This window comes from Mus pahari, chromosome 9 (assembly GCF_900095145.1).
Source record: "Mus pahari chromosome 9, PAHARI_EIJ_v1.1, whole genome shotgun sequence".
Taxonomy (NCBI): Eukaryota; Metazoa; Chordata; class Mammalia; order Rodentia; family Muridae; genus Mus; species Mus pahari.
The window spans coordinates 32,669,562-32,696,545 of record NC_034598.1 but is presented as its reverse complement, the minus strand read 5'-3'; the positions used below and the strand labels follow the sequence as shown (position 1 = coordinate 32,696,545).

Genomic DNA, 26,984 nt, shown 5'->3' with positions numbered 1-26,984 from the left:
AAGAGAGGTACAATGTGTTTGAATTTAATTTACAGTTTGTGACTATTTTGGGTCTCATAATAGTCACATTTCTTAAAGCCCAAGAGGACAACCTCTCCAGTATCAAGCTGGTAAGGGTATATTGAAACCAAAAATCTATTTTCAAAGGGGCTGTCTTAGTTGGGGTTACTACTGCTGTAATGAAACACCATAACCAAAAGCCAGTTGGGGAGGGAAGGGTCTATTTGTCTTACACTTCCTCATTGTGGAGCACCAAGGAAGTCAGGGCAGGAACTCAAACAGGGCAGGAACCTGGAGGCAGGAACTGATACAGAGACCATGGAGGGGGGATGCTTACTGGCTTGCTCAGCCTTTCCTTTTTTTTTTTTTTTTTGTTTTGTTTTGTTTTGTTTTGTTTTTGTTTTTCGAGACAGGGTTTCTCTGCATAGCCCTGGCTGTCCTGGAACTCACTTTGTAGACCAGGCTGGCCTCGAACTCAGAAATCCGCCTGCCTCTGCCTCCCGAGAGCTGGGATTAGCCTCCTTTCTTAGGACCATTTACCCAGGGATGGCACCATCCACAATGGGTGGGGCTTTCCCCCATCAATCACTAATTAAGAAAACGCCCTATAGGCTTCCCTACAGCTTGATCTTACAGAGGCATTTACTCAACTGAGGCTCCCTCCTCTGATGACTCTAACTCGTGTCAAGTTGACAGGAAACTAGAGAGTGCACTGACCTTGGGCAGCATGTCAGGCTGTGCAGAGCACAAGCTTCTCTTCTTTAACAACATGCGGGTATACCTCACCCCACCTGTGCCTACAGATCCGCTTAGTTTTCATTCCTTTCTCCCTTGTCTTCTCAGAATAAGTTGGTGAAGACAGGGAAGGAGCCAGCTTAAGTTCTCTCCTATCCCAACCCTTCGTCCACAGTCCACAGTCTAGCTTAAACTGTGGGCTGCAGGCTTAGATTTTTCAAAACCTACTTTAATTATGGTTCTTTAACGTTTCGACTTCCCTCCTAGCCCATCACCCACCAGAGGCAGGGAAAAGAGAGGTTAATAGAGAACAGGAATTGTGGACCTATTTATAAATAGTTCTTTGGGGTGATCCCAATCTTCATCGTCAGCAGCCCAGTTCACTAGCAAAACACCAAACACCAGTGAGCAGTGGCAGCTGGATCCGGTAGAAACCGCAAGGCTCTGCAGATTACTAGGAGTCCACAGAAGCGGCAAGAAGCAGCTAGAACACCACCAGAAGTTCTTCATTGTGCTTCTCTCTAAGAAATCACAAGAGAAGATCAGCAAAGAAAGCAAGGCGAACCAATGCAAGAGCGTCATCAGTGAAGACCTGCATCAGGGAAGACCAGTGATGACTGGCTAAGGGATGCAAGACCAGTGCAGGAGCATGTCCACTGCCTGTCGGGTTATACTTACACTCTTTCCAAACACCAAGGGTCCTCTCAAGCATCCCCTCCAGCAAGTCACCACACGCCCTTTCAGCAGGCAGCTTCCATAAAAACATGACCAAATGTCTAGTATCAGCAAAATGTCCTCTCACATGTCAGCTTCAGTGAAACATCCTCTCATAAGACAGTTTCCAGAAGAACATCACACGACATAACTGAATCTCAAACAAGGTAATAAAGTCCCACTTCAGTGGGTTGTCACCCAGAAAGGGTTGCATAAGTGAACGTAGGAGGTGGGCATAAACACACACACACACACACACAAACAACAACAACAAAAGAACCATGTCAACAGTAAAGTTTTTGAATGCACAATGTCCAAATACCACTTCAAAATCAAAGGCTTAATCAGGCCAAGGCGTTTCTAGCAGTGCTCACCTGTGCTGCACTGGACGGCTGGATGACGTCATTGCAGCCTTGGTTCTGACCACCCGTGAGCATTCTGCAAGCTGTCATACTCCTCCCCACCAATGAGCATCCCGAGTGCCATCACACCCCACCCCACCAGTGAGCATCATTCCGAATGCCGTCACACCACACCCCACCAGTGAGCATCACCTCAAACACCATGCTCAGAGTCCTGCCTGCCACACGTTGTAAAAGGACTGCAGTGTTTTTTACTGTTCACACCACATTTTCTGCTCTTCTAACACGATGGCTTACCTAGGGAAATGGAGGCTTTCCATGCTTTCAACCAGTGATCCTCAGCGTGTTTCAGATTAGTCTAGATTATACTGCTGGGGTTTAAAACTTGCTATGTGAGCTGCTGACTTGAGTTTCATTTAAAAAAAAAACAAACAAACAATATTATGATGTAACTTTTGGGTTAGTATTAAGCTGGAATGCTTGGTGATTTCTGACACAACCCTGAATGCACTTCTGCCATTTTGTGGTGCTCTTGGCGCAGGCAATTATGAAACAAGAATATGGACCAATTCTGAAAACAGTTGAAGAAGCTCTGTGTCCTTCAGTATTAAACATTCAGCCAAGAGTACTCCTTTATGTAAAGGTAAATAAACATCTCCATCTCATTAGCATGCAAATTTGCTTTCCATTTTAATGGGTGTTAAAAGTCACATGGACTCCAAAGGTTTTTGTTGCTGTTGTTGTCCACCACACACACACACACACAACACACACACACACACACACACCCCGACCCGGTCTCACTGTGTAATCCAGGCTAACCTCCACCCCTTGGTGATTCTCCTGCCTCAGCCTCTCAAGTGATGGGATTACAGGAGTGAGCCACCACACCTGGCTCAATTGTTTCAAAATAAATGTCTTTATAAAGTAATATCATTTATAAAGTAATAAACTTTTGGTTTATATATCTAGTTTATCTACCTTTATACCCAGAAGTGGAGTAAACATTACTATCAAAAAAGAATCACAAGTGGTAAAAACAATCTACAGAATTAGCCAGAAAATGGTGTCTATAGCCTGTGTAACACCACTGTACTGGTGTAATGACCACCTAAAGTCAAACCCAACACCAAAAGTCTCTGTGCTTAGAATCTGTAAGGAGACCGCTTCCATGCCAGAGGAAGGAGAGTCCAGAGAGCCCAACGAAGCAGGAGGGAAGGAGTTCCTGCGCAAGATCTTAGTGGAGATGACCCACGTTAAGGGGCCTGTGATGATGCCATTTAAGTAAGCAGAATGGAGAAAGTGTCTGCGTTTGGTTTGCCCGCATTGTGCTCATAATGGTCTCTTCTGTGGCTCACGGAGATGCTAAATGGAAACAGGAGCATCATCTCCCACAATCTCCTGGGGCGCTCTAGTGAAGTCAGGTGACACCCAGACACTCACAAAGCCAGGCATCCAATGCTTCTAATTTGGCAACTGTTTTTCTTACAACTTGGTATTCGTTCATAATATCGGATGAGAAAACGTGTTTTAAAATCTAGAAAGGAATACGAATATAATACGAATCCTGAATATTTAAGTACAACCAAATAAACTCTAATGATGTGTCTAAAACGGGGAGATTTTAGCAGTTTATTTACTGTCTTCCAGCACCCCAGAGTGATAAGAATGTGGCACTCTTCCACCCGAGTCCCAGTGTGACCAAGAGATGGACAAAGAGGGCTGTAGAGAAAGTTCTGTGTAAACGTTAAGAGGTTGTCTCGTGAATAACGGAAAATCAGTTACTATGAACTGAAGGGGAAAAGAATTAAACCCAAAGAGCAGCCTTCTTCCAAGGGCTAAGGCAACCCCAGCAGAGAGCTGTGAGCTAAACAGGCAGGGGCGGGGCTCTCAGAGAGCCTGGAGCTAAACAGACAGGGGCGGAGCCTTTGCCCTGGCTTTCTCTTGAATGAAGCGGCTTGACAAAAAAAGAATGTGTTTTATTTCTGCTTCTGTTTGCTTCCCTCCTTTCCTAAATTTAATAGCTGTGGGCAGAAGGTGGGATGGGATGTCAGCTTTCACAGTCTTACCTATCACCGCAGAGCTATCTGTCAGCTTGGGAAAGGGAGAATTCGGAGAGTCTACTTGAAAGAGACTGCTAAAGCAACAGCTTGCCCGGAAGCCGGGCTTGCTGGACCTGTGAAGCCAAAGCTCTGTGCTCACACCACCTCTTGTGTCTCTCTGGGATCGTCTTGTCAAGTAGGGATTCTCTAGGCTTGCCCACCAGCAATCTCTACTGTTTAAAAATAAATAAAGGGAGCCGGCCAAGCCCCTTCCAGCCCACAGCTTTCTAAAGGTTTCCTGCTGTAATTATAACACAATCTAACCCCCTCCCGCAGCTGGAAAGCATTCACAAACTCGTCCTTGCCCACTTCTCCGCTTTCATCTCCACACAAGACAACTCCCGGTATCCCTGAAGCCTTTCTCTTCCCTTTCTATCTGGTAGGAATCAGGTTCTTTCTGATCTGGCCAGTCCTACTGTGACAGGTTGTGTCCTATCATGGGTCCGACAGCTCCTGGGTGGCACAGATAGCTTTAAGCCACCTCTGTGAGGACTTGCAGGACCAGAGAGCCTTGCTGTTGTATAACATGACATTCTCAAGCACAAGGAGACTCAGCATGAAATGAGAAGCTCTCAGGCCAACATTGTCAGAGTGACTCTGGAACGGTAACGCTATTCTCTGTTTGCTTGCATACAGAACTTTCACGAAGTGGAAACTTAAAGGTTTTTTGGAATGTTGTTTGGACGGTGTTTGGTTGGGGCAAACATATGAAGGAATGTTTTGTTAAAGTGGACATAGGTGTGAAAGGCTATGGCAGCCTCATGAAGGAACGTTTCACTGAAGCAGACACAGGAGAAAAGATGTTCTGTTAAAGCAAACATGTGAAAGGACACGTGATGAAAGATTAATGACATATATATCGGTCTGCCTTATACTGTGTAGTTGAGCTGTATTTGTTGAGATGTCATAGAGAGAAACACACCAAAAAACTTTTGGTGGTGTATTATAGCTTGTCTATTTTAAGGACTGGGGCTAATTGGATATTCATGCTGAGACAAGACCCGTGTTGAGAGCCGAGCTGAGGCTAGACACACAGAAGTTATGTGATGCGTGGAGGGTATAAACAGGACTCTACAGAGTGTCCAAGGCAGAGAGCTTGGCTTACTGGTACAACTAACTCTACAATGCTTGTGCGTCTTTACTGATCTTTGCTTTCCTGAGAGAGCTAGAGCTGACGACTTCTCCTGGTGTTCCTGTTAGTCCCTTCTGCTGACTAGAGCCCAGGGCTGAAGCCTGGCTGTCTCTACTAGGTCATGTCACCACTGTTGCTAACCCGATTCTACCAAACTAGACTACTGATATATCCATAAGGTATCTGTGAGTAAATCAAGCTGCTGCTGTCTACTAACCGGTAAACTGAACTACTGATTTCCAAACAACACAGAGGAAAGTTGCTCCAAGGAACCTTTCTAAACTGGTCCACTTCCCTGTATCCTTTCTCTTCCACTCCCTCAGGTAGGTGGTGGGTTACAAGGAAGATTAAAACTTTTCAAAGCCATCATTGAAGTTAAAATTTAAAAAACTTAAAAGTTACACTGTTGTGTGTTGAAAAACACGTTCTGAGCTGGACAGTGGTGGTTCATGCCTTTAATCCCAGCATTTGGGAAGCAGAAGCAGGCAGATTTCTGAGTTTGAGGCCAGCCTGGTCTACAGAGTGAGTTCCAGGACAGCCAGGGATACACAGAGAAATGCTGTCCCGAAAAAAAAAAAAAAAAGAAAAAAGAAAAAGAAAAAAGAAAAAAGAAAAAGAAAAAGAGAAAGAAAAATACCTTTTTATCTGAGTCAGACATCACTTCAAAAAATTATTTAAGTGTACGGGTACTTTGCCTGCATGTAGTTGTGCAGTATATGTGTGCAGTCCCTGGGACTGGCATTAAAGGATGTTTTTGAACCATCACATGGGCACTCAGAATAGAACCCAGGTCCTCTGAAAGAGCATCCAGTGAGTTAACTGCCGAGGCGCTTAACTGTCATTCTCTGATATTTTTCCCATAGCTACTTTTTTGAACCTTGGGGTAAGCCCCAGATAACTGAATGCAAAGTAAACACCACACATGAGCACCAGACCATCTATGACCCTGTTCAATTGCCTCTGTATGCTTACATCAGTAAGAAAGCTCCCATTCGCATCTCTGTACTGCAGAACACCCTGCTTTGCCAACTATCTGCTGCTGTAATACTGCCAGACTGAGTAGTTTATAAATGAAGCTATTCCTCGTGGTCTGGAGGCTGGGAAGTCGGGGAGCATGGTGCCATAGGGCAATGCCCTTCCTGCTACAGCTTAACATGGCGGGGGGTAGTATGCTATGTCTTAGTGTGACAAGGGTAGCATCCATCACATAGTGAAAAAGACAAGTTTGCATACTCGGTTGCTATCTTCTTATAAAACCACCGATGACATCATGGGACTACACATCAATCTATCCACCTCTCATAGGACTTTCTAGCTATCATGGATGTATGGATTTGGGTACTGCGTGTTCAGTGTATACTCTTAGGGATGGGCACAGTTGCTAGTAAATTCCTTGGGAAACACCACCTTGTCTCTCCTTGTTCCTTGTTGAGCCTCCAAACACTAAGCTTTGTACCCACTAGATGTTATTTATTGACAATATATTCCACATGTCCCAACCTTGTTTCCTGCCATGCATTTTCCTGATTTTCGTTACCGGTTGTTTTTTTTTTTTTCTACCCTTCTTTTGGTTTTCACTCTGAATACCGCAAGACAGAGAAATGAGAAATAAAGACTATTTTTAATGGCCATAAATACAAACTCCCGCTCAGCTGTGCTACTAGCAGTGGGGCAGAAAACCCGAGCAAAGCGCTTCTGGTGGGCAAACCCCTTAGGCTCAGTATCCTTCTTCTTTGGAGCAGCTCTGAAGGACAGCATCAAAGGGAACTGTGAAGGCCCTGTGACTTATAAAGTACCATAGGCCAACACCCACTGGAACTCCAAAACTTCAACACACAAAAGACTCTCGTGTCGATTTTAATGTAATTTAGGAAAAGCCCTTTGAACAAGCACCCCAGTGTTTCCTATGCAGGTTGTCTGGAAACTTTTTATCAGCTAACGGATGAAGAATGAGGGCCTGAGAGGAGCCATTACTAGGTCAAAGCAAGTAAAATAACCTTTCAAAGCTCTGCTCCGAAACTGATAAAGTCCACATTCCTGTTTCAGCACTCACTGAATGCCTAAACCTATTGGTCTCTAAAGGGTAACTTGTAGCCACTGAAAATCTTAATAAGACCTATTGTCCTGTGGTAGTTACTCTGTTCCCAAAGGCATCATTGGACATTTGCACATATATCTAATCTTCCTGTTTACAGATGAAACACAGCTTCCTTTATGTAATCACAGACAACTATTGGGGGGGGGCACGTGGAAATCAAGCAGGCTGTATGCTGCTTCGGCCTGTGCTCTTTGGGGTCTGTATCTCCTGCTAACTACTCTTTAATACAAGTAAAGCCAGTAAACAAAAAAAAATCTGTATGTGAAAACAAAGAACGTTCTCTTAAATATCCCTTACTTTCCAAATAAACTGCATGGGATGTCCTTGCATGGTGAACTTCCATAGTGCATTTAAGGATGGCACACCACCAGCTTCTAAAACACAAGTAAACTTAAGGATCCGTATATGTAGCCAAATAGTTGCTCTTACAGCCACTTCCTGTGGAATGTAAATGGGGTTGGCTCTCACCATTTACAGATCTCACAGCGACAACCCTCCCCCAACATGGGTGCTGAACTTCGAACCACTTCAGTGGGCACCTCTCAACCAGAATTCTATCCTTCACCCCAATACTGAATCAGAAGCCCTGGCATGTAACTTCTAGAATCACCCTTTAAGCTACCAAGGGACATTCTATGAGAAACTATTACTCAGAAATCTGGTTGCACCAAAACCCAGCATCCTTTGGATGAACGAACTGAGGACTTGGAAAGGTACGGTGTGCAGAAAGACACAGCTTGCGAGCACCACAATAAGCTGCAGAAGCTAAGTCCTTGAGTTTCCTGGTTCCAGTTATGCCAATTGAGTTTCACATTACGTTGCACTTACTGCTTTTCCAAATGTGCACCTGCAAATTAATCTCTCGTGTACAGGCAGGGAATAGCCTACTTCTTAGCAGTTTCTGTGAGGGTATTACTAAGATAGTACTCATTATTTAATGTATTTCCCAAGGTACCTGGAATACCACACTTACAAGCTAGGATACATAATCCACTTTTAAAAGAAAAAAAAAAAAAAAGCCTGCCTTCTTAACTGAAGAGGATTTCCTGGGTTACTGCAGTTATAAACCCATGTTTAACTTTGAAAGTCCAACAGGACCTTAAATTCTGGGCTAGGACTTAAATTCATAATATCTACTATCTTCTTCCGCCAGCCACCACCTACATCTGCAAAAAGTCCAGAGAATAATCACTCTTCGGTGACCTAACTTCAAACTAGCCCGATGGTTGCGCTGCTCTAGCGACTCATGACAGCGACAATTTATTCTGACCAAACGACCCTTCCTCAACTGGTGTTTCTCGGGCACCCCAGGGATGGATAACCACTAGTATACAGAACCCTTGGACGTTAGTATACAGAACCCTTGGCCATAGCAAATGGCCTTTCAAAGCTCCCCACCCCCCCATCCGTGAGTCAAGGAGCGGCGTCATCAGGCCCAGAGGCAAACCACAGCTGCGCACAGCTGTGCTGGGTGACCGCTTTGGTTACCCGCCCGACCCCATTCACCTCCTAAGAAACAGAAAAGTGGAGAAGCGCCATCCACAGATCTATCTCCACGGTGCACCCAGTGTGGCCTACGAGCAGCTAAGGTTGACCCCGAAACCTCATTCCCAGGGAGCAAGGGTCAAGGGTGACCCCGAGTGACCCAGCAGGCCCTAGCGGCACCAGAAGGTTAACGACCCTCTCGCTCCGTTTTTTCCCAGCAGCGAGAAGCCTCCACCAGCTGCCGGAAGTATGTCACCACGCCTGCGGGCATGGCGGTAGTTGTAGTTAAATGGCTATATCTCTTGCAATAATAGTTAAGTTTTATCAAACAAGCAAACGCCCTGAGGCTGCGGGAAACGAACGCGCTGCTCGCTTTCTGCCAGGTTCTTTAAAAAAAAAAAAAAAAACCCTGGCTTCCCCTGCTGCGCGGGACGCGTTCGTGCCGCGCGCAAGCGCAGGCTCGGACTACACATCCCAGCGTGCCTTGCGGCGCTCCCGCCGCGCCCCGGCTGTCGTCGTCGGTGTGGGCCGCGTGAATGGAGCTCCGCGCCTGAGGCAGCGCCTGGCACGGCCCGCGCGCCAGCGCCTACCTGGGCCCCCCGGAGCGTGAGTGCGGGCAGCGGCCGGGCGCGTGCGCGTGCGCGTGCGCACTCGCCTTCGCGCGCGGGCAAAAGCGCCCGAGCATTGGCGCGCTAAGCGGGCGACAGTGCGAGGCGGCCCCGCGCGCCCCGCTGGCCGGTTGTTGCGGGGGGAGGTCTCCCGCCTGGCGCGGGGACCCGCGCGGGCAGCCTTGGCGGCCGCCAGAGACCGCAAGGGGCGGCGCCGAGGCGGAACGGGCCGGCCGCGAGCCGCGCAGGAAGCGCCAAGCATGCCCCGCGACAACATGGCCTCCCTGATCCAACGCATCGCTCGCCAGGCGTGTCTCACCTTCCGCGGCGGCTCGACGGGCTCCGAGGGGCCGCCGCCGGGCTTCCCGGAGAACCTGAGCCAGCTCAAGAGCCTGCTGACCCAGGTACGCGCCGAGGACCTCAACATCGCGCCGCGCAAGGCGCTGCCGCAGGCGCCGCAGCAGCCGCTGCCCCGCAACCTCCCGCCGGTCACCTACATGCACATCTGCGAGACGGAGGGCTTCAGCCTGGGCGTGTTCCTGCTCAAGAGCGGCACGTGCATCCCGCTGCACGACCACCCGGGCATGCACGGGATGCTCAAGGTGCTGTACGGCACGGTCCGCATCAGCTGCATGGACAAGCTGGACACGGGGGCCGGCCNTCGGCGGCCGCCGCCTGAGCAGCAGTTCGAGCCCCCGCTGCAGCCCCTGGAGCGAGAGGCCTTGCGACTGGGCGTGCTGCGCTCCCGGGCCGAGTACACCGAGGCCAGTGGGCCCTGCGTGCTCACGCCACACCGGGACAACCTGCACCAGATCGATGCGGTAGACGGGCCCGCTGCCTTCCTGGACATCCTGGCCCCACCCTACGACCCGGAGGACGGCCGGGACTGCCACTATTACCGTGTGGTGGAGCCCATCAGACCCAAGGAGGCTNCCGGCTCTGCCTGCGACCTTCCCCGAGAAGTGTGGCTCCTGGAGACACCACAGGCCGACGACTTCTGGTGCGAGGGAGAGCCCTACCCAGGCCCCAAGGTCCTACCTTGAAGCTCCTGCCGCCCGGGAACTGTGGGCCAAAGATGTACCCTGCCCTGCTCAAAGAAAGGCCTGGCTGCCCTCTACCTTCCATAAGGGCTCTTCTCTCCTCGCCTGGACGATNGATTTACTGGAGTGACCAGCGCCACATCTTGAGCAGCCTTGGGGAGCACGGCCCACTGGAGTACAGCCACCACCGGGCACGGTTATGGGGGCGGGTGGGCGGAAGGCTAGGTTGATTCCTGGTATAGTCACTGCCACCAAGGCTTTGATTTAAGGGAACCGGNCAGGGACCCTAAAGCGCTTCCATCCTAAAGCCATAACGAAAACATTTTTGTTTCTCATTCTCTACAAAATACACTAAGTAGTTTTGAATTCCTCTTCCCTTCGGTGACTAAGATTTGTTTTCTCTCTTGCCCACTGTTGCTCCTTAATAGTTTAATTTATTACTGATTGTGCATGACCTTGAATTGTTTTTGCTTTCTTTTTTTTATTCGTTTGGTTAAAACACACACACACACACTACTCAGCATCTAAAATGAGGAGTTCTGAGAAGACATCTTTCTAGCATGAGGGTCCCCCCTCTTAACTGTGCGTGTTGAGGACGATTTCTTTCCTCCCCTGGCTTGGTANCCACTTCTGGTGTACTCAGGTAACCTTTAGTAAGAAGCTCACATATGTGAATTCTCTGTCAGGCCCTTACAGCTCATCATTCCCTTGGGTCTCTGTCATTTAAAGAGATTTTTTTGTTGCTATTGGGGACTTGCCTTTAAAGCAAAGACTATATTATCCTCAACTGACTTTTTTTCTTGATGTGCTTCAAAGATACAATAATTAATGTGTTTTCTAACCAGACGATTCAGAGGAGCTGAATCTGCTATGCTTCCAAATAACTGAATGTAAAGGCCCTGGCCACCTGTTGAATTCCGTACTCGTATTTACTTCCAGCTTCTTCCTATGAAAGAAGAGAAAAATACTCTTGACTGTTTTTTGCATTCTCCCCGGAGCCTGCAGAGGAGCTGTGTGGTTCCAGCTGTGTTGATGGAGATAGTGTCCCAGCATTCCCTTAGACAAGAGCCAGTGCTGGATACTGCTGCCTTTTCTTGTAGGAAGAGGTAGAAAGTACGTAGTACCCCGGGAGGGGCTCTGGATGTAGGCTGCTGGCTAAGCAGGCAAGAAGACCTGGCCTCAATCCTCAGTACCACATAAACCAAGTGTAGCACACAGCTGTTTTTCCAGCATTTAGGAAATACAGGAAGGAGGATTGGAAGTCAAGGTCAGACTTGGCTACCTAGTGAATTTGAGCAGAACCATGGATGCATGAGACACCATCATATAAATGTGTGTGTATACATACATATGAATATGTATATATACATATGTACGTATCCACACATATGTAATGGATACATGGAATAGATGCTTGAGAATTTAGCCATTTAGCTCACCAAGATTGGAGAATAAACCTATGCCAACTCTTGCAGCAAACCCTAGTGCTGCTGCAGTATGGCTGGCGGAGGCTCAGCCCCTTTACCATGTTTACAGATGTGTCTATCAATTCTGGCCATGGACCACCAGTTTCCCCTGTTTACTATGTATAGGGTTCCTTTTTATCACAGGCCTTTTCATAAAAACAAACTGTAGAAATCAAATGTGCCCAGCTGTCTTCTAAGCCCTTTTGATGGCTCATGTGGCAATAGAATATAATAATATCGGCAATAAATGGAGACTTACTATCATGGGTGACAAGCGTTTGTTGACCTGGTAGGGAAACTGCTTTTGACTCCACGTATCCAGGTTACACATCCAGGCTGAAGGAGTGTCTGTTCCCAGTGCAGTCATTAAAGTGGTACGAGACAGCAAATTATTGATGGTTTGGCTTGTGGCTTTTGTTTGTTTGTTTTAATAAAAATGAAAACAGGCCAGTGGAAACCTGCTTTAAACCTGACACAGGAGCAACACCCAGACACGTCCACCATGACTGCTAGTGTTCAAGTTTTTTCTGATCATGGTCTTTAAGATGTCTTTGGATCCTCTCGAAGCAGCTCTTTGAGCCACTCGTATGAACATCTAGATAGGAAGTGATGGTCTTAAATTTGAATATTTTCGTAGAGTAGTAATAATGAGTATGGTTTTCAGCCACATACAGATTTTGAATTGCAGCAAAGGTTGATTCCTTTACAAGGATTGTCGAGGGTCATGNGTACTTTACAGCGTACTCTGGAGGTCCTTTCATGGAGCCTGTAGAAGTCTAGCCTGGAATCGGGCTAGTAATAATTACTATGAAGGCCTTTGTTGCAAAAGAAGGAGGAGAAATAGTAAAGGTTTGTTATAAGTAGTTTGGAAGGAAAAAAACCCTAAGGTGCTTTTCAAAAGAGTAACGAAATTGTTCTGAGCTAAAACAGCAATACTGTGTTCCTCATTAGTTCAGTAAGAACAGTGAAGCTCATTTCACTAATAAACTGAGTAAACTTACGGTCAAAACAGTGTAATACGTTTTAATGAGCCACTTGAGAAAGAATATGCTCGTTACGAAGATAAAATGTGCAGAAAAATCCTTGCACGTCTATGCATAAACTATTAGCTATAACTAATGCCGTTGTGTTTCCCTGTAGGTCTACAATACAGATTGTGGTCTAGAAATTAGGATAAAAGTTACCTTCTCCTTTTCTTGGGAAAGACCAATGAGCACAATGGTGTTAAGTCACTTAACTGTTCTGATGAATAATAAATGCAATAACTAGATCCTGGGTGAGACGCTGTCTGTCTGTCTGTCTAAATACTCTGAAGCCTTTAAACCTTGTAGTTCTATCAGTGACCAGTTATATCGGTGTAAGATTTTCATACCTTCCTACTCCTTTGAGAATTGATGGATGTATTGCCACATGCTGCTGATTACATTAAAAAGAGAAAAAAAACAAAAACAAAAAACCCTGCCTTTTAGGTAATGTGTTTCCTATGTTAATAGGAGTGAGTTCTCTTGAATGTTTAACATGACTGTCAAAATGTACACCTTACCTTCCCCCCTCCCTCCTTGTATTGTTTTGTAGGTTCCTTGAACTTGACATCTGGGGAGAACCTACCTGCTCTGATGGCAAATGAGTCAACTGCTTTAGCTCTCCTGCCTGGCAGAGAGACAGTTACCCCCACTTCAGAGCTCTGCCCCTATCCTGACATCATTTGCTCTCTACCAGCAGGCCTGAAGGGTTATACAGAACCCAGATTGGTCCATTGCACTGAGGTTTCTGCTGTCAAAGGAGATCATTTCTTAACAATACCCAGTCTTACAGTGCAGGGGTGTTTACATTTCAGAGTAAAATGTGTGTACTTATGGGAAATAAAAGCATGTTTAAAATTACGTAGAAATAATGTTGCTTATTGCAAAGTGGAGAAGGGAAACGTTACTATAACTATTTTAATTATTGTTGAAAACTCAGTTTATTCCATTAGGTCGTATTGTATCAAAAGTCAGTGACCTACAGGTCCCCAAAGACCAAGAAGTGGTATAAACTTCGTTTTCTTGTGAGTGCTCTTTGAAGCAAGCCGACTGAAAACACATCTGGGAGTATTTAATGTCTAATTACACTATTTTGCTGCAACAGAAAAGGCTGCTTTTGTATTTAACCTAAAGAAAATAACAAGAAAACAAAGTCAACTTTTATCCTAAAAGGAAACAAAATCTTAAGGCTTAAGTGTTTTCATCTCTTTGTCTTGTCTTAGTAATTCGATGGTTGCCATTTGGACGACCAGCATTCTAGGTGTCTGTATCTACCTGCCTCCACACACATACTGAAGTGTTCCAACATATGAAATGATTTGCCTTGGTCTCATTAACAATTAGGATACGGGTATTAAATAACCTGGCTTGAGGAAGTTATTTAGGTTTCATCAGCTGTTTGTTATACAAGTCAAACCATCTCAGGCATGAATCTTTTAAGGAATCTCTCTGCAAAAAAACGTGAAACATTTGGGGGGTGCAGGGCAGGGATTAAAAGATCCAAATTTACCATTCTGTGGTGATTTCCTAGGCAAAATTTTAAAATGTCATGAGAATTGGCCTGAATGCTTTTGAATGAGAAAGTTGGTTAAAGATACTTGGTATGTAAGTTTCTGGGGACAAAGGCAGAAAGGGTAGCTCTGAGCATGCAGGTGTACTAAATCTTACGGCTTGTTGGGGAGGTTTGCTACCACACCAGGATGGAACTGATTACATAACCAGTGTGCTTAACATGAAGAGTCCTTTTTGCCTTGTTCTTTAAGTGATGTTTAGTCTTGCTTTTAAAATCCTGGCTTGGGTAATCTTGATTGAATGTGGTCCAAAATTAAAACTTTAAAGATAGCTAAAAACTGTACAAAATTTAGGTGTACAAGATATCTTTAAATAATGAAAGTTATGCAGGAGAGAGGTATTTAAAAGTTACCACGATGTGTCGTGGCTTTATAGTTGCCAATATTGGATAAGTAACAATAATAGTTTTGATAGTTGACAAGCCCGAGTCCAGTGGGAAATTTTAAGGAAACCATCCCACACTAAAGGTTTTGAAATTTCTATTTAGGAGTTCTGGAAAGAAATTTCTATACCCATGAAAGGGTGATAAAGGAAGGAGATTGGGGAGGGGCAGTAGTGGCCTCCATAAATTCAATCTCCTATCCTTGTGCTATTAAGGGCCAAAGATGTGACCACCACTGTAAAATGCAAGCCCTTGATTAGTAGCCATCAGCTTCAGGGACTTTACATGGACCAGAAGCAAGGGAGGGGTTTTCTGTTAAGGCTGAGCAGTGTGACTATACCAGCCGATTACATTGCATAAGGAGCAGTGGACATCATAAATATTTAGGTCCAGATTTTCAGAGTAAAGATGCCAACAAGCATAAGTGGGTAGGTCAGATGATTTTGTGTTTAAAAGAAAATCCTAAAAGGTTCCCAGAAAAAAAAACAAAAAAAAAAACCCCTAAGTTTTATAATCTGGTGTCTTGGGGAAGGCAGCTTACCTAGTAAGTTTAGATTGCCTTGGAGTTTTACAGCCTGGTGTCTACCTATCTTAAGCAATTTTGAGAATCATTTCTAGATCCACCAAGTTTGTGACAAATCCCTCCAAACACGGGTAACCATCTGAGACACCAGAACTGGAGAGAAATGAGTCCTGGGGTAATTCCTGAAGCCGTCTCATTCATGCTGGCATCAGCGGTGTCTGAGCAGGTTGGATCTGAAGGGATGATAGTTCTTTGAAAAAGTTTCCTGTGGCTTTAAAATTAATCCTGGAACTCAGAAAGTCATTTATAATTTGACCATGCCGCCACACTTTCCACAAAGCCACAATTCAGAGTTCCAGGCTGTGGTCAGAGTTCTGAAAGCAGCTCTGGGGGTGTCATCTCTGAGTGGGCACTTGCAAGTATTTATTTTCCAAACCCCACTCAGGAGCAGAGAGAAGCTATAGGCTGTTACAGGGGACAGAACAGTGAGTCAGAAGGCCTCCTCACTAATTCAGTGGGAAATCCCTGAAGACTAGCTAGGGCTTGTTATCCACATGGAGGGCCTGTTCTAACCCCCAAGAAGTCAGTAACTATTTTAACTCCACCCAGTAAGTACTTCAGAAATGATTTCTGCAACCAGAATATTGATGAAAAGTATTTATTTACACCATAGTCAATAAGCCATCCATTATCTGAACTCCAGTTAGTGGTTTTTATGTTAGAATGGATTGTTTATCTCTCCACAACTATTAAAGAGCTAATAACCAACAAATCCGCGGCAGTGACATTAAAGCACATTCTCATCTGAAATTTGACTACAAAGGTAACACTTTTAAGTCACAAAACAGAGCATACAAAAATATACTTTCTAAAAAAATTCCAAATATTAATAGGCAGAAATATACAGCCATACTTAAACCCAGGGAGTGCTTTCCCCCCCACAATAAGGCATCCTGTAGGCATGCAGACCCTGTTAACACTGCCCACATCACACGAGGCACAGAGGACACTTGCGACACCACTCACTGCATGCATCCTATGTACGTCCCCCTTTAAATAAGTTAGTTAACCTTTGACTCATTTCAAGAGATAATAAATGCTTTACATTTTTTCCCCAAAGGTTCAGAACTCAGAGAGCAGTGCACATCAAAAATACACAAAATCTAAATGGATAATACACTGAAAAAATAATCTTTGTTCCTCAACAACAACAAAAAAAAGGAGCCAATATTGCTTTGTCCTGCCCGACATTGCACTTCCATTCTCTTGAGTTTTTAGGACATATTGCTTAAGGGTTGAGATGGCCAGAGAAACTTCCATTCACTGCTCTAGGGCCACAGAGTGCCACAGGAAGGACGAGGCTCTGCTCACTGTACAACTCCCCACCCCCACCCCCAAGTCAGTCCCAAGCCATTAAAGTGCCGCATCAGTTTTGCTTTAATTTAGTCTTTTTCTGCTGTCCTCGATCAAAGGAATCAGCAACTCCCAACCTATTGTAGAAAAAGTCTCAGAACTGGCAACCAGGGCCAAAGGAAAGGGCTAGCAGACCATAGTCAGACATCTCTCAGGGTCAGAGCGCAGCCCTGTAGGCCAGGGGCCCTTACCCAGCCCTCTTCTTGCTCCCCCATTTCTTGGAGTGGCAGTCAACTCCCTTCAAATGGCCTAAGTTTTCGGAAGGCCGTCTGTGAGAAGGTGGGACAGAGCTGGGCTCCATCAAGGTCCTTTGCCCAGGATCACGGAATCAAGGGGAGGAACAGGGAAGGGTGGTAGTGTTTGCAGCTCTGCTGGAGGGCCTCTGGGGCCTGGAGAAACTGGTGTTGTCAGCCAGAGCTTCATCTCATGGTGTCCTGGTTCGAGAGGTGCAAGAGGCCAGTGGTCCTCCAATGGCGCTGTTCCCGCACAGGCTGCCCCCGGCCTGCGAGCCCCCAGGACCAGAGGCTGAAGACTGGGCAGATGCAGGAGCAGAGGGAGCACCGCTCTTCCGCTCCTTCTGCCGAAGGTGGATCTTGGTGTGGCGCTTCCTTTCGTCACTCCTGGCAAACTTGCGGCCACAATAGTCACAGGCAAAGGGCTTCTCCCCGGTGTGGGTTCGGATGTGAGTAGTAAGGTGGTCACTTCGGCTGAAGTTTCGCATGCAGATCCGACACTGAAAGGGCTTGTGGCCCGTGTGGATTCGGATGTGCCTGGTCAGCTCATCAGAGCGTGAGAACCTCCTGTCACAACCTTCTGCTGGGCAGGGATAGGGCCTTTCGTGCACTGGCGTCTTGCTGGGCCTGTTGGGATACTTTCGGGGTCGCAGGATGGGCCGCAATGGCAGGTGGTGCGGATTATAGGGGGTGGCAGTCACTGCTGCAGACCCACTGCCAGGCAGCCGGGGTCCCTCACCGCCTCCACCTGCTCCTGGTCCTGTGACTCCAGCACTGGGACCCCCCAGAGTAAAATTACGGATGGTGGAGAGTGGCGTGAGTGGAGGGGGGACCCGCAGGGAGTCCAGCGGACAGGGAAACGGCTTTCGATCCGGGCCAGCGGCACCGTGTGGATCTCTCTGGCACGGAGATGGAAAAAATCCAGGATAGTCTGGGATCATAGGAATGAGACCTGGGTCCATAGCTGGCTTGGGGGATGGGTAGGAAGGAGGTGGTTGGTAAGCCAGAGAGGAGGTGGAAGTGGTGGGTGGTGGCGATAAGAATGCTGAAGGATCCTGGTAGAGATCTCCTGTACAGCCCGAATAAGGAGGAGGAGGTGGTGGCGGAGAGTAGAGGTGGTCCAGATCAGGCTGCGTCTGGGACATGGTACACACACCCAGGGGTCCCGTGGCCAGTGGGTTGGGGGAGGCGGAGGTGACGCTGGAGGAGGCTGTGGTTGAAGCTGGAGGGGTGACCCCTTGCAAGATGCCCGCACTCACAATATTGATAATACCTTCTGGGTAGCAGCTGGCACCAGGGTACTGTGGGTCAATGGAGAATTTGCCCATGTAAGTGAAGGTCTGGTTTCTAGGTGCAGAGATGGGAGCGAAGCTACTCGGATATGGGAGATCCAAGGGTCTCTTCTCTCCAGTCATGTCAATGTTGATCATGCCATCTGGGGAGGGAAAAGTCAGGGAAGAGGTGGAACAATGAGAATACAGTCAAGAACTAATTCACATACACGCACACTCACGCGCGGGGACACACACGCACGGCCATCCCCATTTCATGATTCCAACACTACAGAGCAACAGGTGGGGAAACTGAGGCCTGGAGAGACATTAAGAAGTTAGGCCGAGTCTGGAACTCAAAAACTGTATCTCCAAGAAGCAGGGCATGCCCCTTCCTGCTTCTATCTCCCAGCCATCTGTGACTCTAGTCCCCAATAAAAACACCCAATAATAGCAACAATATCAAACAATTTCCCATCTGCCTCGGACTTCTCTCCCACTCCTTTGCCTTGTAGTCCTACCGCCAAGACAACCATACAGAAACCAGTAAAAAGAGCCGACCAATCAATCCCAGGCGGTACAGAGAAGGTGCCAGCCTCGGAAGAGGGGAACCCCAGAATGGGTAAGTGGGTGGGTGATGTTCTTGCTGCTAATTCCTGGTGCCACCTCGCCTTCCCTCTCCCTCTCCCGCTGCGGCTTCAGCTGAAGACTGTCAGAATGAACCCGGGCAGCGGAGGAAGGAGTCTAGGATTCCCTTCCCTCCCAACATCCTCGGCCAAGCCAGACACCCGCGCATCCCTGCCTTAGCCTAAGACTAAGAGGCTGGGCTTCTAGGAAGGCGCGGGGGCTGAGGAAGACGACTTTACACAGCATTGCCGAGGAACCCGGCGCACACCGGTGCCAGCGCGGGCCTCCCTAGGCATTCTCCTTGCCGCTTCTCGCTGTTACTTGCCCTGCTCTGCCGCCTCAGCTTGTTAACCCTGCTCACTTTGGGGCGATGCGCAAGTTGGGTGGTGCCTCCTAGCCACCACAGAAGCGCAACGTGCTCCGGAGATCCTCCGCGAGTGGGCTCTGCCCAGAGAACGCTGCCCGTGCGCTTCCTAAGCGCTCCCCTGCCACTTTGCTCTCCAGACGCGCAGCTCTAGCCCGACTGCCGAACTTTCCCAGCTCTTTAACCCTAGCCCAGAAGCGCCGAGTCGGGCTGATGAACCTGCTTCAAGGACCAGATGATGCTTCAACCCTGAGCCCAGCAAAGCTGGACGCGCCCGGAACCACAGGCATGCGGGTGGCTTTTGGTGACCAGGTGCATCTGCTGGCGCGCACGGCCCGAGAGCCCTAGTCTATTTTTTCCCGCTCCCCTTGCACCTACTTCCAGTCTTCAGAGCTAGTGTGGTCAGCGCCGTCCACCTAAGTCCCCATTCTCCCCTCCGAGACCCCACACCCACCGATCCCCACCCACAAGCTCCGAAGAAGACACGCGGCTTACCTCCCGCCACTCCGTTCATCTGGTCAAAGGGGCCTCCCAGTTCACCATTGGGGAAGATGGACACCGACGAGGCGGCGAGGTCTTCCACCGGGTAGAGGCTGTCAGGCAGCTGGTGCATAAAACCACTGAGAGTTACTGGGATTTTGTCTACGGCCTTGGCGGTCATCATTTGCTCCTCGCACAACCTGGAGACCCAACTCCCTCGCTACCTGGAGTGCCAGAGAAGCCGTTTTTTTTGGAGAGGGGTTGAACTGAGCCTAGGATGGTATCTCCTTTTGCCCTCCACACTTAGAAAAGACCACCACCACAACACATCCACACACACCAAGAAAAAAAAAATCTAACAGAAATAAAACTAGCAACCAAGTTGTTGGCTTCTTAAGGAAGAAAAAAAAAAAAAGGCTATCCGTCACTGACTCTCTCCTGCCTGTGATCCGGCTGTTGGGGAGCCAGGAGTTGCTGGTGTAGTGTTATTATAACAGTCAGTGTGTCCCCTCGCCCAGCTATTAATCAATCGCTGCTCTCTCAGACGGAAAGTGTTAGGCTCGGAGTATTTATGGGCAGGTCTTCAATACCCGTGACGTCGCTGCCCATATATGGACTGAGGAACAGGGCTGGGCCTGGCAGCTTTTGCGGTCACATGGCCAATTTGCATACGGGCTTGGCAGCGCGGGCTCCGCCGAGCTCGCCGGGAACGATTTGCAGCGGGTGGACAACCCCCTGGTCTGGGGCTCTCGGCCCCTGCCTGCAGCAGGGACTCCGGACTGTAGAGTTCAGCGGGAGGAAGGCGTGAGCACCGACCCTGGCGCGGCCGCCGTGGGTGATGGCCGCGCTGGTAGCTCCGTCTCTTGGGGCGGGGAGGAATTCCGGTTCTCCGAGACTCTCCAAAAAAGGAGAAGATCCGGTAGCGGCGGCTCCGCCTCCCCGGCCCTTGTTTGGGAGCCATTCCGGAAAATTAAACTTCGGAAAGAAAACCGAGCGCTGCCGAGACACTACAGTCAAAACCCCTCCTTCACTTTCTTGGCAGCTCAAAACCGCAAGCAAAAGAAAAAAAGAGAGAGACAGAAAAAAAGAGAGAGAAAAAAATTACCCTCACGGAAGCTGACTGCCTTTTTCTGAATTACACGGTGGAAAGTAGTGTCTGGTGATAAGAGTAAATGCGGTCTTGCTTTTTTGGAAAGTCTGTGCTATTTATACAGGAGTGAAAACGGAACAGGTCTGGGCTGTTTGTTTGTTTAAGTATTTTTAGGTAACTTGAGGGTAGGGGTTAGGGTAGAGAATGGAGCAGAAGGGCTGCGGGAGCTTGAGGAGAGAGATCCTCGGCCGGAGGCGCCCCCTCCCTCTGCCCGCGCTCTCCCCGCCTCCTCCCCTCCAGCTGCTGCTCAGAGCGGGCGCCCTTCCCGGCGTGTCTGGGCGGTCCGCTGCGTGGGGGCGACCAGATGGAGGCTTGGACACTCACCCTGCCCGATGTGCACGCACACACACACACACACACACACACACTCCACTTCCGCTACACACTCTTACTCCTCCGCTGCCCTCTTACAAACCCACTCAACACACCTTACGCTACACACCTCCTCCCTCTTGACAGCGCGCGTGTGTGCGCCTGCCTGCCAGGCGACAGTCAGGATACCCTTGGAAGACACTGTCCTCATCTTCACAACCCACCAACCCTTCCCCCAACATCCCTATATGTACACTTTCCGGGGGTGCATCCTACCACCAGCGCCTAAGGTCTACCCCAGGAATAATGCCCCCTCACCCCCCCCCCGTCTTAGAGCTTGCTCTGCGCTGAATGACAAATGGCAGCTTTGGGTCGCCGTGGCCCCCACACGTGTTTTCCTCGGCAAATAAATAAGTCAATTGATAAACAAGCTCTTCCAGGAGAAAGCTTCCTCTTAAACGACCAAAAACTTTTAAGAGATCTAAAACTGCTGGCCCTCCGGACACTCGGCTCCCACCTCCCCCACACACCCAGCCCGCTTCAGATGCGCTCTGGCTGCGGCAGGATACCCAAGCCCGAGGGTCCGGGACCTATGTAGCTTGGGATAGCAGAAGCCAGCTGGGAAACTGCCCTGCCCTTCTCAGCTTCAAAGTCCCGCACAAAAGGGATCCAGGCCCGGCTAGGCTGTTCTCTTTCTTGACCCACGCTACCCGAAGCAGCGAGGATCCCCGGCGGGCAGGAGCCACGGCGCCACGCCGTGGAGGGAGCGCGGCGCTGCAGGCGCTCTCCCGCCCATCACCTGCGATGCCCGCGGCCGCAGCGCGCCGGCTCCTGCCCTCTTGGAGTATGGTGATCAGGGGAGCCCCAGTGCCACCAGGAGCCGGCTTGTCGCCGATCTCCGAGCAGCACTGTTCTCCCCGTGCCAACCGCGAAAGTTGTTCTCCCGGGAATAGTCCTCGCCATGACTTCAAACGCCCAAAAGCATTATCTGGGAAAGTTTCTCGATCGCGCTCTGCGCGCGGATCTCCTTTCCAATTGGGGATCAAATTCAAAGGGGACAGGAGAGAACGGAAACCTCTGTGGGTGTCCCACCCTCTTAAAAACCCCGCAAAGCCCTGTTTCGAAGGGAGAGGTGGGGAGAAAAGGAAGAAATAGCCGCGCTCTTACCACGTGCGCCAGCCCGCTCCGCCTGCGCTCCGGCCAGTCCCGCGGCCCCCGCGCTGACCACAGGCAAGACGACGCCTCGGTGGGGAGCCCGACTCTCATCTCCAGCCTGGGTCGGGAAGAAAGGGGGGGTCGGGTTATGCAAATAGAGGTCCCGGCGGTGGGGCTCAGGTTACGGGTCCCCCACCAGCCCCAGAGGTGAAGCACCCACCCGCGCGGGAGGCGCGGGCCCTGGCGACTGCTGGCGCTTCGCTGCCGTCGGTGCACGTGGGCGGGAGGATTGCAGCAGCCGCCCCTCTCCCCCGCGCTGTCGCCAACCCCGCAGGCTGCCGCCTCGCGCCGCCCCGAGGGGGAGCTCCTGGGCGGCGGAGAGAACGGGGAGCAGGGAAGCCAGCCCAGGGCAGGACGCCCGATGATGGTAGAACTGACTGGAGCGCGGGAAGCTGGCGGATTGCCGCTACCAACCTTCGCACAGGAGGACAGTGGGGGTAAGAGAAGTGGTTCCGTACCATCAAGGAGTCTAGAAAGGGGAAGCGGGGGGGGGGGGCGGAGAACCCTGTGGAAGCTGAGCCTTCCAAGAATTCTCACCTACCCTTAAGAGCTCCGCTGGACCCAACTATGGCTAAGCATGGGGGAGGGGAGGCAGGTGCTAATAGAAGCTAGCTGCCCCAGGCCTCTATGGCCAGGCTCTGAAGGATGCCCAGGGCCAGTCCCTCTCTCAGCCCTTCCAGAACATCGGAGGGGAACCAGTCTGTGATAGCCTTACTTTTACCCCCCCATTCCCCCCCCCACTTTATCTCTCCCCTTAAAAAAAGTACAAACTTTTAAATATGGGCATCATAGATAATGGAACAAAAATCAAGAGCACATATTTCAAGCCATTCCCCAGCGAGCTTAGACAGATGAGTTCAGGAAAGCTAAAAGAACTTGCCTAAAGTCTCGCAGCTGGTGGTCCAGTTCAAATCTGCTGCCCGGTCTTCAGAATCCAAGTCCCTTGCCCTGGTCACTGTGTGGGGTGCTCAGAAAGCCTGGCTCACCCCATTAGGGAAGAACACACGCCATCTTCATCAATTTCATCTTGCTTTGACATTTCAGAGGAAAGTGAAGCTGAGGTGGTAGTAGACGGTGGCTAAAGGCAAGAGAGAGGGGGCTGTTCCTGATGGAGCCCTGCAGGGAGAGGAAGAATTTCAAGGTAGGGACTCTGCAGACCTGTTCCAGGGAAGGAATGACCAAGCTGGCACACAACCAGCATATTAATGCTGCTGTCTTCAGAGAACCCAACCCCATGGTATCCTTCCTGGAGGTAAGGAGGGGTGAGAGGAAGACAGGGGGCGTGATTCTGTTCTAGGGAGAGGAAGAACCCTGAAATGTGGGGGTGGAATACCAAGGTGAGACCAGACTTCCCTACTTTGAAGCATTTAAACTGTTAGTGTTTAGATAAAAATACAACAAACAAATGACTTGAGAGAGAGAGAGAAAGAGAGGCAGACAGACAGACAAGTAAATAAGACGCTCCAAAACATAAAAAGTCAAGAGCAGTTTGCTGCCAGACTCATTTGCTTTGTCCAGAGGAGGTCAAAAGAAGCCAGGGAGGGCTCTCAGATGCAGGATGCCTGGAATGAGGGTAAAGTAGCATTGTGGGCAATTGGGAGATGGCTGGAAGGTCCTAAGGAATGCCTTGTCAGGGTGGTTTTGGGCTTTCTTCCGGTCTCATAGCTCTCCTACAAAGTGTGTTGACAGGATGACGGTTACTCAAGAGACGCGTCAAATAATTTACCACATGCATTTCGATGTGCCAAGAAACATGTTTGGATATCTTCATGCGTGATGTCATTTTCCTCCCACCTGTAACTGCTGGTGGAGAATGGGAGATGCAGCCATGTTAGAATCCCCCTTAACCCTTAACCTTAACGCAAGCAAGGACCAGATCTGCAATTCGGATGGCACAGAGCATGTGGCCTTTGAAAAATCAGACGAATGCTAACTGGCAGATATGTCCCCACACCTAGTGTCTCAGGACAAACCTGAGGACCTATGGGTTTTAGCTTAGCTCAGGCCATGCCTGGCAGAGCTGTGGAGCCAAAGCTGATGACATCCCAGTGGCATAGATAATATGGACAGGAGAAGACCATATTTTGGAGCGATATCAATGCTGGTTCAAGCAGTGGGTGAGTGGTCAGAGTCTTAAAACTATTTCTTGATAACCAACCGCGATTCCAGCATGTGCTCCACTCTGAGGGATATGATGGTACCTAGAGCCAGGTCCAGCTCCGAATCTCATGGAGTCTGTCCAACACATCACTCAAAGGCACCGTCACAATGACTGTGTTTGCTCTCAACAAAACAAAATATCTGGCTGAGGACCTCACCTGTCACAGATCTGAAGGATATGCAAGGACTGGGGGGGGGGGAGATCTGTGGAAAGAATGTTTCAGGGAGAGTGCAGGTATAGGAAGGGGCTTGGGGCTGGAGAAAGCAAGGTACGTTTGTGAAGAGAAAGTCCAGTGTGGGTAGAGATTTCTAGGTCATCTTTCATGCCTGCCATTGGGGCCAAGGGTAGCCAATACAGGCAGCGGTTGTGTGAGTATTCTATAAGGCTTCAATTCCCACAGCACTGCTCATTCTCTTCTGTTACTTCTTTCTGGAAAATGACGGCTATGGCGTTACAGGGTTTTGTTGTTGTTTGTTTGTTTTTTGTTTTGGGGTTTTGTGTGTGTGTGTGTGTGTGTGTGTGTGTGTGTGTGTGTGTTTGAGGTTTTTTTTCACTCATCACTCACTCAGCTTCTGCAGATGAGTAAGAACTTGCCAACAAAGGTTTCCTCCCGGAGAACATATGGAAACACTCATGGTCAGACATCAGCATTGCCTTTCTGACCGGTGGAATGAAGTACATTCCTCGGTGGTTAATAAGGAAACGAGAGTGTGAGCTTTGTCCCGTGTAAGATGAAAGCGTGCGTCAGGGCAGCAGGGAGACATTCCGTCAAATGTACAGGTCACTTTACCAAGGTCACTTTACTAACCCTGGCTTTTAGAAACCAGACAAACAGGTAAATGGCTATTAACCATTCGCACGGTTGTTTAAGACAGGTTCACTTCAACCCAGGCCCCAATTCAACAGTTAAGATGTTAAGTCTGGTGATGAGAGCTTAAAACCAACGCCTCCTTTCCAAATCATCTTGCTTTGAGCTTCTGTATTGAGTGTATTATGTGTTATCACATGAGAAATGAAGGTCATTACAACTTGGAAACCCACCCATGTCTTATTTCGCTAGCCTGCTTATAGTGCCAGGTTATGGGAAGTAATTCTTTTTTCTTTTCCAACTAATGTCGGATTCACAAAGCTTTTTGGTTTCATGTTCACAAAAGGATCCAACAAGGCATCTCTGCCACAGCAATTGTTTCGTAACACTTAAGTACAGACATTTTGGGTTTTCAGCTCAGTGATCTCACCAAGAAGGTCACCATTTGTTAGGGTTAAGACAGTGGGTTCTGGTCTTCCATTCAAATCCCAATGTTGCCACTCCTGGCTGTGTGTACTTCACCACATTTCATAGCTGCTCTGCCCTGGTTCCTTCATCTGGAAAGTGAATGGAATGACCAAGTTATTGTGATGATTAAATACAGTAATGAGAAGTTGCCAGCACACTATTGCTGATATTAAATATGCAATAATTGTTACTTATTAAATGATTTTCATTGCTTAATGCTATGCACCAGACACAATTTTGTCATTCTAGCTTCATCACTGTGTCCCTCGTAACCAACCTGGAAGAATATGGCTAATCTCTTCTGTTTCATATATGTGGGGGAGAAGCCTTAGGGAGGGGACATGACTCGCCCAAGACTCCGCAGCAAGGTGCAGAACCAGAATATGGACTCTGTTGCATTGGCCTCAGAGCTGTGTGTTTTGAGCTCATGCGATGCACAGCTCACATCAAATAAAAGCAGAACAGCTTTTCTTCAGATATTGAGGAAGGGAGGATTCATGGTATTTCTCTCCAAGTTTTGAGTTTCTGCTTCCAAGAATAATGAATTCACCGTTACCAAGAAGGAAGGTTGGGGGGAAGAAAGGGAACCCTCGAGGTAGAAGTTTTTGTAATACACTTTAAAACAGATTATATCCTTTGAAAAACAAGGTCTAAGCCCAGAAAGCCAAGTTACACATTTAAAGTAGCTTAATTAACATACACGCCCCGCCCTCCCCCTCCCCTGCCCCCACCCCCAGAAGAATCAAAATACAGAAGGACTGCTTCTTCAAGGAAAAGGTTGGGACTATCAAAGTGATTGGAAATTTAGGGGATCGATGGTACACACCTGTAAAATCCACATTTAGAAAGCTGAGGCAGGAAGATGCCCAGTTTCATGCCTGGGATGTAGAGTAAATTTAAGCCCACCATCAGGCATTTTGGCCTCAGTATGCCCTAGGAACAAAACTTGTCTTGTGTGATCTGTCCGCATTTTCTGTTAAACTATGTCCGTCACCTGAGTTCAGAAGTGTGATTGCTCTCTGTGTTTCAGCCAGTAGAGTTCTGGATGGGAACACAGTGTCTTCCAAGTAGTGAGAGAACCTCATAGATAACTCCTAATTAGTTCTGCTGGTCTTCCTGCGCGCTATGTCAAACAGTTTCCCTTAGAGATACCACACGGCCGAGCCAGGACCTCCAGGAGCCTCATCTAAAGAGAATCTAGATACCCGCGCCCCCTCCCCCTTGCATGAAGCAAAGGCTGC

At 48.5% G+C, this 26,984-nt stretch overlaps 2 protein-coding genes across 2 annotated transcripts; one reads left to right on the top strand and one right to left on the bottom strand.

Annotated features, from left to right (window-relative positions):
- The first annotated feature begins 9,259 nt into the window (after positions 1 to 9,259).
- Positions 9,260 to 13,825, top strand: Ado (2-aminoethanethiol dioxygenase). The gene has a single exon (XM_029542637.1). The coding sequence runs from the start codon at positions 9,497 to 9,499 to the stop codon at positions 10,277 to 10,279; it is 783 nt and encodes a 260-aa protein (XP_029398497.1). The 5' UTR covers positions 9,260 to 9,496; the 3' UTR covers positions 10,280 to 13,825.
- A 2,058-nt stretch (positions 13,826 to 15,883) lies between these two features.
- On the bottom strand, positions 15,884 to 20,172 carry Egr2 (early growth response 2). The gene is made up of 2 exons (XM_021205427.2): positions 19,645 to 20,172; positions 15,884 to 18,322 (listed from the first exon to the last, which is right to left on the bottom strand). The coding sequence occupies exons 1-2, from the start codon at positions 19,811 to 19,813 to the stop codon at positions 17,079 to 17,081; spliced, it is 1,413 nt and encodes a 470-aa protein (XP_021061086.1). The 5' UTR covers positions 19,814 to 20,172; the 3' UTR covers positions 15,884 to 17,078.
- Positions 20,173 to 26,984: the final 6,812 nt, after the last annotated feature.

What these genes read in the sequence shown, in the direction of transcription:
- Egr2 (XM_021205427.2), bottom strand. Translation starts at nt 19,813, where the DNA reads ATGATGACCGCCAAGGCCGTAGACAAAATCCCAGTAACTCTCAGTGGT. An exon ending in GATGAACGGAGTGGCGGGAG is followed by an intron (nt 18,323 to 19,644) that starts GTAAGCCGCGTG and finishes TTCCCTCCCCAG; the next exon opens with ATGGCATGATCAACATTGAC.